This window comes from Pezoporus occidentalis, unplaced genomic scaffold, assembly GCF_034315485.1.
Source record: "Pezoporus occidentalis ecotype Australia unplaced genomic scaffold, CSIRO_AGI_Poc_V1 ctg8, whole genome shotgun sequence".
Lineage (NCBI taxonomy): Eukaryota > Metazoa > Chordata > Aves > Psittaciformes > Psittacidae > Pezoporus > Pezoporus occidentalis.
This window is the reverse complement of record NW_026916158.1, coordinates 13,436,389-13,451,805: the sequence shown is the minus strand read 5'-3', so window position 1 is coordinate 13,451,805 and position 15,417 is coordinate 13,436,389. Positions and strand designations below refer to the sequence as shown.

At 41.4% G+C, this 15,417-nt stretch overlaps 1 protein-coding gene across 9 annotated transcripts in view; it reads left to right on the top strand.

The window, feature by feature from the left end:
• Positions 1-15,417, top strand: part of MCF2L2 (MCF.2 cell line derived transforming sequence-like 2) — a 186,268-nt gene that overhangs the window by 128,649 nt on the left and 42,202 nt on the right. For all 9 annotated transcript variants that reach the window (XM_062603104.1, XM_062603109.1, XM_062603105.1 and 6 more), the window contains exons 16-18: positions 9,207-9,273; positions 10,407-10,522; positions 11,840-11,909. In XM_062603104.1, the coding sequence (XP_062459088.1) occupies positions 9,207-9,273; positions 10,407-10,522; positions 11,840-11,909 (253 nt within the window). The remainder of the gene's footprint in view (positions 1-9,206; positions 9,274-10,406; positions 10,523-11,839; positions 11,910-15,417) is intronic.

The window sequence follows — 15,417 nt, the reverse complement described above, 5'->3', positions numbered from 1 at the left end:
CCCTTTGGGGAAAAGACTCCTTACCAGGACAAGCCCATGTAACAGGAAATGCTGGCATAAAACCAAGATCTAGGAATGGAAGTGAGCCAATGAGTTTGTTGGAAAAGAAGCACAGCTACGAAAACAAAAATCCTGAATTACGTTGCCATCTGAGCAGGACGTACAAATAGTAACTAAATGAGCAAAAAGCCATTGAGATTTAGCCAGAGGATATACTAGTAAGTTGTGGTAGTCTCCAGGTATCATTTCTGCTTAGTGTTTCACTGTATTTGGTATGATAGGGTTTTTTAAGGTAGCACATGTCACAGCAGAGTAAACATCTGACACTGCTCCTACCAGAATTGTGATGCAGACCTGACACACCTGGGGAGCTTGGCCAGCCATTCAATTATGCTTCCTTTTCTTCTGTCATCAAGGAAAAAGGAAGGAGGAAGAGTTGTTAATATATAATGGGCTGGTACATGTCTTCCTTATGGTCACCCTGGTGAGGACCTTCCTAGTACTGTACTCTCAGTTACCAGAAGAAGGCAGTTCATATAAATACCTGTTGACAAAGTTTTGTTCCAACAGGTCAATGTAGTGCAGGATCAGTTCATACTTGGCTAACAACATTGCTAATTGCTACATTTGGACTATTTGCTATAGTCCAAAGTGATATAAATAGCTACATTTGGTCTGAATGACAGAACAGGCAGTGACAGATAGAGAAATGCACCACTTCTGTGAATTGTGCTAATTAATAGCAGCATTTACCTCAGTTTCAAGGTTTCGCTTACAACCTTGGCTAAAACCAAGTCTCTTCCTTATGCTTTGCTGTCTTTTGCAGTGCCTATATTCTCACCCTTGTTGGAGAGGATTCTTTATGCAGTCATTTATTTTCTTCACTTCAGCATGGCATGACTAATTTGCCATAGGTCAGAGAGAGCACTAGAGACAAAGTAGTAAACAGTTTTCTGTTATACTTTCTCCTTTCTTATCATCCTTACTGTGCTAGCACTGCAGTGCCTCTCAAAGCTAGGAATGGTGGAAACTGGTTCATTGTGTGAGATCTTAGTAGTGCTGCCGGGCCACAGAATGTCATGGTTGCCAAAGCAAGAATAATCTGGCCAAAGGAAACTGATGTGAGATCACACCTGTGGGAAATGTGGTCGTAGGGCACCCAAGGCCATGATGTTCCATTAGAAAGCTGGTTCAATAATTCAAAGAAATGTGAGCTAGTTCCTGCGTTTTAATGGTTTCCCATAACAAGAAGTTTCCTGTGCTGGAGGAACATCTGACATCACACACAGTGGGCCTGTGTGTGGTCACTCCCTGCCACAGCCTCATCCTAATTCTGCCAAGTTATGGTAGCATCAAAGGCCCTGCCATCCAGAGTGCTTTGCCAGGTTAGTGGTGGCTGAACCCTCTCTGCTAGAACATGTAGTAAACTCCCTCCACAGAGAGAAAGTTGGCCTCACTCTCCTGAGCAGTATTTTGCATTACTAGTTCCACATCAGGAAAGCTAGTGAGTTGGGATTTACTGGGACAGGATTCTTCCAATCTGGTGAGTCTCTTTGTTTCTTTGGGTAAGGATCGGGTATATGCCAGTGGAAGGAAGTTTTACAGGCAACAAGGATCACTACAGATAGGATCTTAGTGATTTCTAAGACTCAGTGGAAACCTTAGACTTTCAGATGCCTAATCATTTACCATCTGTGTTGAGATGGCCTGCTAACTTGGGAATGATCCTGGTGAGGAGCTATCCTTCTGAGAGCTGCCCATAAACTTAGCCAACTCAAGAGTTTTGTTGTCCTTGGACTGCTGCCATCCAAACCTCATATTCTTGTAAAACGTGTCTGAAATGAAGGAACAATGAAGTGTGGAAGGTGTCATGTGTTTACCCCCCACCCCCTTTACTTCAGACATTCCAGTTACACCTGTTTTTTTCTCCAGTTTCCAGTCACCAAGGGGAGTGTTTGGGTCTTTCCTGTAATCACAACACCGAGTCCAAAGTCAAGGCTGCAAACTGCTTCTAATCTGAAATTACCTCTTGAATCCTCTCAGACACAGCCACCTGCAATGAGCCCATTTATAGGATGCAAGTCCTCATATTTACTGGCGAAATCATGAACACTCCCTTAGCACAAGGGGGAAGATTTCAAGTGTTCACTCCTGACTCCATCTCCTGTTTTCATGTTTCTCTGTGAAAGGGACAGGAAATTGAAGAGTAGGTGGGATGGCAGATACATTAGTGCTGCGGCTGCTGCCACCTCCGCAGGAGCAGTTTGCTGATTTAGGCTCGTGCGGTGTGTGGCAGCCCTGGAGGCCGGTAGAAATCTTCATGAAACTTTGCAGGGTACTTTGGACATGGACACAGGAAAAAAAAAAAAGAGAGACTGAAGGAACTATGAGTTAGGTTTAAAACTAAATATAGTAAGGGCCTGTATGTCTGTTCTGCCATTGATCATCTTATATTCTTATTTTTTCTGATATGCTTTTTCATTCCTTCGCTGTTTCACTTTTTGTTTAATCTCTGATATGATTGACAGAGACCTTAGGGTGAGCCCTGTACTTTCTTCTTAGCAGTTAGAAAGACAATGGATTAGCTACATTTGTCTTAATTTTTATCTAAGTTCCAATGTCCTTTCTGTTTAGAAACCAGGTATTACATTTGTGATACTAACTTCATTCAAATGTTGGACAGCGTAAAGAGGAGTTATGATGTAGCTGATCACCAGGAATGACTTCCAACCTAGCCATGCTGATTGAGACAACACAAAAGAAAAAGGGGAGTGGAAGAACTGGCTGTACAAATAGTTGCATCAGTTGCTCCGTCCTGTTTTCCCCAGCCATGACACTCACAGCAGCTGCGTGCTGAGTTATCCTCATTGCCCCATGTGCCCCCCATTGCCTCCGTGATCTGCAGCACAGGGCTCCAGCACAGCTCTCGGGTATCCCAAAACAGGTACCCTCACGGGAGGCAAGAGACCAGTTGTGAGTCTGCAGGGCAGGATGCGGCAATGGCGTTGGGCCCTTGCCAGCTCTCCCATGAGCAAAGGTGCTCCCGGCTGAAAGCCGCTTCGTGCTCTGCACCCACGGCGGCTGTTCTGGTGCCAGGCTTGTATGCTAGTAGTGGGGGGAGCAGGGAACAGAGCTGTGGGGATGCATCCAGGTAGGGGGACTCCTCTGCTTAGGGACAGGGCCTGTGTTACGGAGGGTTCCCTGTCCTCTGTCGGACCAGTTGAACACAGGGACTTAAGGGACAGGGGGCAGTGGTGACAAGTTCCTGCCTGACGCAACAGGCACGTCTCCTCTGTGCACTCGCATATTAAGTGTGAGAATCTGCAAGTGTAACCAAATGACAATGGTTTGGTGTTCATCCAGCATGGATGGATAAACATGCTGGATGAATGATGACTCATCCAGCATGGAGGTGTCACCAAGGTTAAGTTGGCCTATGTCCTGCATCAAAACTGCTCCCATAAGGAAAAAAAGACAGGTGATTGTCATATAAGACTCTCTTCTGAAGCTAACAGAGAGACCAATATGCAGACTGAACCCACTTCTTACAGAAATCTGCTGCCTCACTGGGGCCTGGGTGTTGATCACTTCTCCAAAGTAACACGCAATAGTACAAGAGGAAATGGCCTCAAGTTGTGCCAGGGGAGGTTTAGATTGGATATTAGGAAAAATATCTTCATCAAAAGGGTTTCAAGCACTAGAACAGGCTGTGCAGGGAGGTGGTGGAGTCATCACCCCTGGAGGTATTTAAAAGATATGTAAATGTGGCATTTACAGAAATGGTTTAGTGGTGGACTTGGCACTGCTGGGTTAACAGTTGGACTTCATGGTCTTAAAAGTCTTTTCCAACCTAAATGCTTCTATGATTCTGTGACATACTGGAAGAGATTAACATTTCACATTTCACCCTTTGTAGCTTAATGTAAATTCAGATGATGTCACTGACAGTTTTCTAGGCTGTTAAACTGTCTCAAATGCTATTCAATCCCTTGTGCCATATAGTGAGCTCTCTACTTCATTATTTACCAAGCTAGCATGCTCACACAGTGTAAAAGTGTAAAAGTATCTCCTTTATACCCTCTTGGTGCTTTTTCCCACAGCAGCAAGATACATTTAGGTAGCACTTTACTGTTCTTAAATTGCATCTCTGTCAGGGCAGTTCTAAGGTTTGTGGAAGGCCTTGACCAAGTGCACAGCTTTATATTGTCAATAGTTTGACAAGAGAGCGATTCCTGTGCATTGGCCTTTAATGTTTGAGATTTTGCTGCTGTGGTTGTTATTTGGAGAGCAATTCAGGCCAGTTACTCTGGGAACAGTTGAGCTAAGGCTCTTTTCTGATGGGTTTGTGCTGAGTGTTCCTGGTGGCTGCTGTAGCACTGGCCCTGTTAGGGAAAGAAATACAGAATAACACTTTCAGAAGAATAGTGTTGTAATCCTGTCAAATGACATCTGCAGACTGCAGGATGGGCACAGGTAAAGAGATGGATGGATTGTATCAGGCAACACTTTCAACCAGTGGCAGCCTTAGGAAGTGAATTTGCAAGCCCCCGGCTCTTTGCAGGAGTGGGAAAGGTATTCTGCTTGGGGATAGTGGGAAGCTTATGCATATAGCTCCTATGTTTCAAGCAGGAAATCCCGGAGATGTACTTGGGCATGGGTACTAAGAGGCAAGTGTAAAAACAGCCCTAAAGCATGTGTGCTGAGTCTGACAGAATGCTGAATGTTTGGTCAAATTCCTCTTTTTTCATGTGGACACAATTTATGGTTAGAAAAAGACTACAGTTACAGAAAAAAACCACCCAAAAGCAAAACAAGAAAAAACCCATACCCCCCCCCCCCCCAAAACAAAAAACCAAAAACCAAAACCCAAAAACCTGAACAATGAAAATCTTATTTAGGCAGTAAATCTACTATCTCACTGTGGAGAAGTATTGGAAAATGGTTACCCTTTATGTACAGACTCATGGTTTAGAGATATGAAGCTCTTGAACTCTAACCAGGAGATGAAAGGAGTACCACCATGATTTTGTCTCTGTTTTGTCATCCTTGAAACTGAGATAACAAAATTACTAACAATACCTTTTCAAGAATGAAAGGGTTAGTTATGCATTTTTTTCATAACACTTAATGCTAAAGCATTTGCTCTGAGTATAAATCTACAGGTAGAATTAAGATAAGTAACGAAATAAAATATTAAAGAATTGTGTTAGATTTTGACAAGCTCATAACTAGACTGGCAGTATCTTAGGAGTCCCACAGAACTTTCTCTAATGAAACATTCCTCATATGTGATTTTTTAATTTTTTTTTTATTAGTATTTTTAATTCCCTTGAATGGAAATGTTTCCAAACAAATTTAGGATTGGTAAATTAATTAACCCCCCCCAAGATTTCTTACAGTGGGGGTTCAAGAGCTGCTACTCTGTGTTAAACTGATGTCAGAAAAGATTAAAATGATTCATTTTTGCTTCATCTTTCATAGGAGGCTGGATAATAAAACATCCCAAAGGCCTCTGTTCTACTTACTGGGTTACTTTGAATTGTGCTTTTGACAGGCATCACACTGTTTGTTTATGACAGCTACTAGGAAACCTATGGACCAATAATTTGTTTTTCAGGTATAATTGTGATGTAAGTGTTGGGTTTGCTCCAGAGTCAGTTCTCATTAATCTGTTAGATAATAGACTAAATAACATCTGGAAGATCTATGTCTTGTTTGCAGGTAAATAAGCATCTTTCGATATTAAGATGAACTTAAAGATTATTCTAAAACTTATAAAGTTTCTCTGATGATTTTATCACACCTGCTTAGTTGCATTTTTTTTTTTTTTTTAACACTGCAGCATCTTTTAGGAAGTGTGAATTTGGAGCATTAAATAAACTTCTTCAAGTTCCAGGTGCACAACATGAAATTTTAGGTCTACTGGTTCTGGAGATCATAAACAGAAATTCAGGTTTAAATTTAGGTTAGCACTGAAGTTAAAGATGGTGTTTCAAAACTTATAACTGGTGGAACAACCTTTTCAAACAGTGTTAAACCTGTTCTCAAATTCATTAAATAAATGTGGAGCAGTGGTTCTTAGGTCTACCAAGAGAACCAAGAATATAACCATCCTAACAGCTTGATATCTATTAGTGGCTTGCTAAACTTTTGACTCCAGAAACAAGTTGTGCATTGTCCTCATGATTTCTTTTCAGTGCTGTAAGTGGTAGTGATGCTAGAACAGTAGCAATCTTCCTCTCCCCCTTTGCATCTGGTCTGTGCAGTGACTTCAATAGCTCTTAAAAAGAAAGGCATGTATAACTGTAAGCGGCGAGGAGAAGCAGACAGGCCAACCCAATATGGGTGATAAGCAACTTCTACTTTATTTGTGACGCAGTTCACACATATATAGGAGTGGTATTCAGCCACTCCTTCTTGTCACAACAGTATTGGTTAGCCCCCACAGCTTCCTCCACATTCTCCTCCCAGGTCCGGTCTCCGGCTACCTGTGGGGGCCACCCCCTGCCTTGCTTGCACAGTCCTCCAGAACTCTATGGTCCTGCTCTTAGAGTCATTCTGCAACATATAACCATAAAAGTTTAATTTGTTTCAGTCAACTGTAAAAGTAAGTGCTAATATTTGTAAAATCATTTTTGGGCAAGTGGCCCCTTAGGGTGTTGACTGTGCAGTTCTCATGAAGGTGCGTTAAAGTGGCATATATCATAGAATGGTTTGGGTTGGAAGGGGCCTTAAAGATCATCTAATTCCACTCCTTTGCCATGGGCAGGGACACCTTCCACTAGACCAGGTTGTTCAAAGTGCCCTCTAACCTGGCCTTGAACACTTTGAGGGATGAGGCAGCCACAGCTTCTCTGGGCAATCTGTGCCAGTACCTCATATTTCTCATGGTGAAGAATTTTTCCTAATATCTAATCTAAGTCTACCCTCTTTCAGTTTAAAGCCATTCCCCTTTGTTCTATTGCTACTTGCATGAGATATATCTATCTCATGAGGAGTAATCTAGTACTTTGACCCTACCCCAGACACGTTTTCCAGCTCAAAGATGTGCAAATTCAAAGAAATGTGGGCAGAGCCTCTTCCATGGGTTAGAGTCCAACATGGCTTGGCTTTACATGAGGCTGTGCAAAGTACTGCAGAATCCCTTTGTACCTGTGTTTGGACAGGAGTGTTGTTTAGTCATGATTAGGGTGATAGCATTTTTAGCCTGTTGTTAGATTTGGCTTCCCTGTGCATAAATATCTCAATTTGAGTTCAATGTGGAGGTCAGCTACTTGGAGTCAGGACTTGTGCAGTGTGTAGATTATAACCATGACCCATTTCCCTACCTTGTGGTAGTTCACAATTTTGTCTTTACTTAAGGCATTATGGCAAGATACCTAAGAAATCCCAGTTATTTTTAAAGAAAACTTGAAACATTATGTGTCAGATAAACTCTAGTTTTCTCAGTATTTATGTTTCTTAATCAGTGGTCCATAGAGCAGTAATAGCGTGTAAGACCAGAGTAAATGGTCCTGACCTAGCCTGCAAAATCATATTGCCTTGAAAAAGATGGAATAAATCTAAAGCAAATCAATGAATCGATTTTAGTAACCTAGTAGGGTTTTAGTCAGTGCTTTTGCATTTCAAGTCGCCTGAAATGCAAGTATTTTACTTTCAAATGCCTGGTCAAACAAATCTATCAGTCTGAAAAAGGACATCCTAAAAAATGTGGAGAATGACAAAATCCCCTTTCAGTGGATGCAACAGTACAAATGTGGTTCATGATATAAAGGGCTAATAGGGTCTGGCTGATTACATGACTGTTGTGTGGTATATGAAAAACAGGTAACCAGACATAGGCAGAGCAAATTTCCCAGAAGTGCCAGAAGTGACTTCCCAGTCTTTGTATTTTCCTTTAAAAAGCAGCCATGAGATACTTCAAGCTTCTGGTGCTAGGTAGCAGAAAAACAGTTTTCTATCTCTTCCAGTGTCTTGGAGAGCTTTTTACTAAAATACCAGAAATCTGTATTTTTGCCAAAATATGTGGTTCCTATACCATTTACGCTGGAGGCTTCCCTTCAGATACACCATGATGTCTTTGGCCAGTAGCATGATTGTTGAATACATTTCCAGGGGAAAACCTGGGATTAATGGTAATGATTATATATGTAAAATGGCAGACAGTTCCTGAGGTAGAGGGGTCTCCAAGCAGAAGACATTTTTCTTCTTCAGCCGTCACTGATTTCATCCTTATCCTAATATACGTACAGGGAGTTATTTGACAAATGCATATGCTGGTATTGATGCCAATAGTTGCCTACGCTTTTCTAGCTTAAGGATGTGTGCTGCTTATGACTGGCCAAATGCCAGTTCCTCTATTCATTACTCCCTAGCGTCCTTCTGGTGATGTTTTTTTGCTTGATGTAGCTGTATGGTTACAGACTGTTGTGAAGCATAGACCAGAAAAGAAATGCTAGGCATTCAACTTGGAGAAACTGCTCAAACCTCTGGAAGAGCTACCCTGGAAACTTTGTTCATAAGTGTACTGAAGACAACATTTTCTTGAGAAAAAAAGTTGAGGGATTTATGCAGTTTTAACATCTAATTAGTTATCTGTCCAAAAGTGAATTGGTTACATTCCTGTTTCTGTGAGATAAATCAGGCATCTTCAAGTTACCTAGGAGCACTAAACTAATACTAGATTTGAAAAGTTCAAAATATAGTGTAAATATCTCACTCTAATTTGCTTTCATGTTTAAGGGTTCTGACATCATCCTGTTGCCTGTTTCTGCAATGCATTAAAGAAAGGAAGCCTGAACACCAGTTTTGTTTATTTTATGAAAGAGAGCAAAACAGAAATGAAACATAGCCTTGGGAAATATAACCCCCTTTTGTTGAGTATTTTTAGCTATTATTAGAAGGTAAAATCTTCTTTGTTTGCCTTCTGGGCATTTGTAGTCTTTTTATTCAGATTTGTAAGTATAAAAATGGCAGAAGCCAAGATGAAGTTTAAAATGATCTAAAAAAAAAAATTATTCCAAGACATGTTTAGTCCTTTTAAGCTTATCAACCAGGCAAAATATTCAAGTGTGGAGAAATGACCTTCAGAAGTTTTTCTGTGTAGAGGCACAAACAGAAATATGAAAGGAAAAGTTTTTTTCTTTCATTCTGCTTTCTTAAACTGTTGGTAAACACTGTAACTCTCCACCTTTCTTGTCTTTTAGCCACATAATCAATGAGCTGATAGAAACAGAACGAGTTTATGTAGAAGAACTTCAAAGTATAATAGAGGTAAGAAACTCTTCTGAAATGACTGCTGGTGCTTAACCTGTGAGTTATCACTGCCAATGCACATCCTTCACGGCTGAGCACTCACCTCCCACCTCCTGCTTAGAGTACACGGGCTCTGTTAGCAAGATAGCTCAGCCCTGGGGATGGAAAATGGGAAGGATGTTTTGAACATCTTCCCTCAAGGCTTAAAGGAAGAGGCACCTTTTCTAACCCCAGACCACAGAATGATAAAAGTTGCACAATCCTCAAAGTTATGGACAGAGAAATAGTTAATAGGAATGAGAAACAGCACCCTCATTTTCCATCAGGCCAGACACTAAATTTTGGTGAATGTAGGTTTGGAAAACGATTGAGAAAAAGAAATGCCCTCTTCCCCCTCTTGTTTATTGTATCATGTAGTGTTGGTACATAGAAAAGAGCAGGTCACACTGCAAATGTAACTCCTGAGCTTTTGAAACTTGTAGGATACCAACATACTCTATGCATGTGGGGTCTGATGTCCTTAGTCTCTGGAAGAATGGAGGCTGAGTAGGGCTTAATCATGCTTGTATTGGGGCCAAATAGTTGCTTTTTACAACCATGTGGTTGCTTCTTTATTGGATTTGATTTGTGGGAGCTGACCACTCTGGTAATTGATATTACTTTGGGGTTTAAAATCTGCACTCAGAATGCTCTCTCATAGTTTTTATCGAAGAAACACAATCCAGTTTCTACAAGAAACAATTAAATAATCAAGCCAAATACCACAGTTCAACAAATAAATCCAAAATAAACCTTTGGCAATGAAGCAGTTTAGCAGAAAGATATGTGTCTATCAAACTTAGCATTTTCTACCCCTACATGAGCAAAATGACATTTGAATCCTAAGGAGATTGTTGATCTTTTGTTGATCCATTAATCTGTCCATTTGTGGTTAAAAATGTGTTTTCACAGTTATCAGGTAAAAAAGCTCTGGGGAAAATTGGAAGCATCAGAAATTCATGGAAGCAACAAAGAAGTAGTCATAAGAGAATCCTTTTTATGCTCAGTTGAGAATAAAAAGCACACAGACTTTGGGCCTCTTCAGTGTCCTGGACACAGTACTTTTTCCTCGGTAAAAACAGGCTGCTTTTATTTTCTACTCTTCTCTCTAGGGGTATGCTTCAGAAATGGACAATCCCAATTTACTACATCTGATTCCATCTGCACTCCAGAACAAGAAGGAAATTCTTTTTGGGAACCTCCCAGAAATCTACGAATTCCACAACAGGCACGTGGGAACTGGTGGTTGGCCTGCTCCCTCGGGTTCTACTGTCATTTCTACTTCTTTGTGTGGTGTGCTTTGACATACACATAGGCACGCAGGAAAAGTCATCCTCACTTTGCCTCTGTGTGTGTCCTATAAAGCCCATGTGTGGAGAACACCTCCAAGATCATCTATTTCATCTTATTTGTATTTTTTGTCTTCTTGTAAAAGATTACACCTTTTTGTGCATTTACTAGTGATTTCCACTGGCAATATCCATTTTGAATGTTTCTCATGCTGACTGTTCTACCAATTCTCTTGGTACAGTGGTAGATGGTGGTGGACTAAATCCTAATGTTCTTTCTCTGGCAAAACTCTCTATAAGGAAGTTTTCTTAGTGTTCAGCATATTTGTCTTTTATTTCTGTTATCACATCAGAAGACATGATATATTTGATAGCACTTCTTAAAGGAATTTTATCTTTCACATGAGCATAAAGCTTTCTAGAAGCCTTGTCCACGCTGTGGACAAAGGTAGTCTAGTGCTCATAGCTACAGAATGCCAGTTATGAATAAGATTAATCTATATTTTATTCTCTTTCAAAACACAAAGCTTAGGGCTACTTCTGTATATTTCCTGCTTTTCCTAGCCTTTACTAAGTAAAACTGTCTGTAGCCAAAGTGAGAATTTAGGAATTATTTTGGATAATAATTACCCCTAAGGTGTAACAAACGGTTGAACAAAAAAATTAAAACCATCCTCTTAACGTAAATTTAAATATTATGCCAGAGTAGTTGGTACATAGTAGAAAAATTCTTTTCTAGGTTATGTATTATTTTGAAAGAATGTGTCTTCATCTGAAGAATGACATTCCCCTCCATTTGCAAGCCCTGTCTTTCTTCCCCTGAACGCTTAGTTCATTGGCCTCCACAGCAGAAGCCTTTGGACCACATGCCATATTTTCGCTGCTTGCTGATTAAGCTGCTGCATCTGACAGAGCTTTTCTGTCTTTTCTAGCTGTTCTAAAAAAATCCTCATAACTAAATGAGATGCAGGTGTTTGGGCTACATATTGGAAACAAATCTCAACAGCCAGAGGAACCAGATGTATCAGATGCTTGTGAGCAGATGAAAACATGATACTATTGGTGATTCAGGCAATCAGCTGTGAATCACATCCCATTTTTCTAAAATATATATTTCTTTCTGTGTCAGAATTGTTACCTTCCCCATTGAATCCTCTTACTACGAAAACGTAGGTTTAAAGCTGGATTTACAGAGAAGCTAGCTCACAGTTGGAATGGGATGTTACATTACTGTTTGCTTTATTTCTCCCTCTTAGGATTTTCCTTAAGGAGATAGAAAATTGCATTGAAAACCCTGAGCTTCTTGCCCGATGCTTTTTGAAAAGAGTAAGTAAATTCTTCTGCAGATTTGTTTTTCTGCAGATTGCAGAAAAGAATTTGCAGATATCTAGGAATATCTATGGTCTTATCATACAGTACTTACAGATTTATTCCTGTCTTTTCACTCAGATTGTTTTCGTGAATGAGAGAAACCCACATAAGCAGATATTCCCAAATTAAGCAACAGCTAACAAGTGTGTTTTTGAAACCCGAACTTTTACCTGTTTACTGACAGGAAGAGGTCTGTTACCAGCATTTTACCAATGTATTTTAAGCCCTGGTTAAAAAAGAAATAATCAGTAATCCAAATGTTTAATGTGCTTTTCATATCAGACAAATGTATACCTGCAGTCTAATATATCCCAGACAGCACCTTACTGTAAATAAGCACAGAATGGTGTCACAGCAGATTCCTCTGAGTGCAGATACTACATCCTGTTCCTGTCTTATCATATATCTCTTTTTCTGTGCACCATTCAGGAGAGTTACTCTCCTAGAAGTTTAGAGGAGTTAGGGTTAGCTTTTTTTTTAAAAAAAAAATAGAGCGATCTCTGTTCATGGGAAAGCCCAAAGCCCACAGGCAGTGGTGGTTTTGGTCACATCCATGTGTCTTCACTTTCTGTGACTTTCAGTACCTAAGTTCTGCAATTTTCTCCTCCAAGAGCTCCCAGTCACGTCCCTCCCCTTCCACTTTCCCCAGCTACGGACTGTTAGTTCTGTTTCCTGCACTCATTTTATAGCACTTACATAGTTTTTATAGCATTCATTCAGATGCTCCACTAGTGGGGGGGAGGGGGGGGGGGAGGATGGGGGACGGGGGACAGGGTGGGAGTTTTGGTGGGTTGCTACCATTTTCATAGTCTGACAAACTGCTTGAGTAAGACTGTTTTAGTGAGAGATGGAAGAGGCATGAGAAATGGGAAAATCTGTCCTCTTCCCTATAGTCAAAAGTACCTCCTGTTTCTACTCTATGCTACATCTAGCATTTGCTGCTTTTCCAGAGTATGTGTTAATTTCTTTTTAACAAGGTGATGTATGAAATACAAATTTGGATGAAACATACACACCTCATTTGTCAGACATGTTGAGTGTATCACTAAGATTTTAATGGGAATTATGAATCTCTGATACTTCCAAAGGCTATGCCCCCCATTTACAAACAAGCCAGGCTGAACAGCATCATATTTGAGTGTGGAAGGAGCTGGCAGATGAGCTCACCAAGCCACTCTCCATCGTTTATCAGCAGTCCTAGTCTGGGAAGGTCCCAGAGGATTGGAGGTTTGCCAATATGATGCCTCTCTACAAAAAGAGCAGGTAGGAAGACCCCAGAAGCAACAGGCCTGTCAGCCTGACCTCAGTGCTGAGGAAGGTCATGGAGCAGATCATCCTAAGTGAGATCCTAAGTGAGTGCAGGAAAATGGGGGGATCAGGCCCAGTCAGCATGGTTTCATGAAGGATAGGTCCTGCTTGACCAACCTGATCTCCTCCTGTGAGGTGGTGACCCAGCTGGTAGTTGAGGGAAAGGCTGTAGATGTTGTCTATTTGGACTTTAGGAAAGCATTAGACACTGTCTTCCACAGCATTCTCTTGGAGAAACTGGCTGCTCGTGGACTGGATGGGTGTGTTCTTTCCTGGCTGGATGGCAGATCCCAAAGAGTGGTGGTAAATGGTGTCACATCTAGTTGGTGACCAGTCACTAGTGGTGTCCCTCAGGGCTCGGTATTAGGGCCAGAGTTGTTTAATATCTTCATTGATGATCTGGATGAGGGAATTGAGTGCACCCTCAGTAAATCTGCAGATGACACCAAGCTAGGCGGGAGTGTTGATCTGCTGGAGGGTAGGAAGGCTCTGCAGAGGGATCTGGGCAGGCTGGATCAATGGGCTGTGGCCAATGGTATGAGGTTCAACAAGGCAAAGTGCTGGGTCCTGCCCCTGGGTCACAACAATGGGGGCTCAACCCCATGTAGCACTGCAGGCTTGGGTAAGAGTGGCTGGAAAGCTGCTGAGTGGAAAAGGACCTGGGGATGCTGACTGACAACTGAACATGAGCCAGCTTGTACCCAGGCAGCCAAGAAGGCCAATGGCATCCTGGCCTGTATCAGAAACAGTGTGGCCAGCAGGGCCAGGACAGTGATCATCCCCTGTACTTGGCATTGGTGAGGCTGCACCTCAAATCCTGTGCTCAGTTCTGGGCCCCTCACTACAAGAGAGACATTGAGGTGCTGGAGCACCAAAAGGCAGCAAAAGCAACGAAGAGGGTGAAGGGTATGACACACAAGTCTGATGAGGAGCAGCTGAGGGAACAGGGGCTGTTTAGTCTGGAGAAGAGAAGGCTCAGGAGGGATCATACCACTCCCTACAACTACCTTAAAGGAGGATGGAGGGAGGAGGTGGCTGGTCTCTTTTCCCAAGTAACAAGTGATAGGACATGAGGTAATGGCCTCAAGCTGCATCAGGGGAGGTTTAGACTGGATATTAGGAAAAATTTATTCACTGAAAGGGTGATCAGGCTTTGGAAAAAAATCTTCACTGAAGGGTGATCAGGCATTGGAACAGGCTTCCCAGGGAAGTGGTCGAATCACCATCCCTGGAAGTGTACAAAATCTGTGTAGATGAGGCCCATAGTAACATGGTTTAGTGGTGGCCTTGGCAGTCCTTAGGTAACAGTTGGATTTGATGATCCCAAAGGTCTTTTCCAACCTAGTTGATTCTGTGGTTCTATGTGAGTGTAAATGTGATTATAAGTCCACTGAATTATTTTCTTTTTAACAGCAAAGCATTTAGAGCTTGAGTAAATGATGCTACTAAGCAGTATGTTGTTACTCTAAGGTTCAGATGCTGAGCAGGAAAATACTGTGGTGAAGTCATTATACAAAACAGGATAAATGGTCTTTGAAGAATGCAGACCTTTGAAACCCAAAAAGCATAAAATACTGTGTATGTTGCAAATATACCTGGATTTGGAGATAAAGAGAAATTTTTGACACTGAACTGATCCTGTAATTCTGCAGGAAGTTCAAATTCAATGCTTAAATACTGTAGCTTATGTCTCTCTCTGTAAAAACAGCTATTGAGCCCAATTCTCCTCACTACCATTACTAGTATAAAAGCAGCACTAAAGCTATGGTCCAGGTGTGAAGTCAAAGAAAATTGGTCCCTCTGTCACCTTTGCTTATCACTTTCTCTGGCCTAGTCAAAGAACACTAAACGTATTGAATAAGAGGTTAAATCATGCATTTGATTTCTTCCCATGCTAAATTTCACACTAAGAAAGCAAAAGCCTCTCTTGAGATGTCTCTGCTCACACAGTAGCACCTTTGATTCAAGAACTTGCCCTTACGTTCTGTTTTTAGAAGAAGCCACATAAAGTCCAGAAATTTGTTGTTTCTGTTGGATTGCCCTTAGGAGGCACAAACAAAAGTCTGGTTGTATATTTGTGCTCCCCATGATTTGGCAGGCTTTTATGTCTTCCTGCTGAGCAGAGGCTTCTGGCTTGCCCTGTGAGTTATGACTA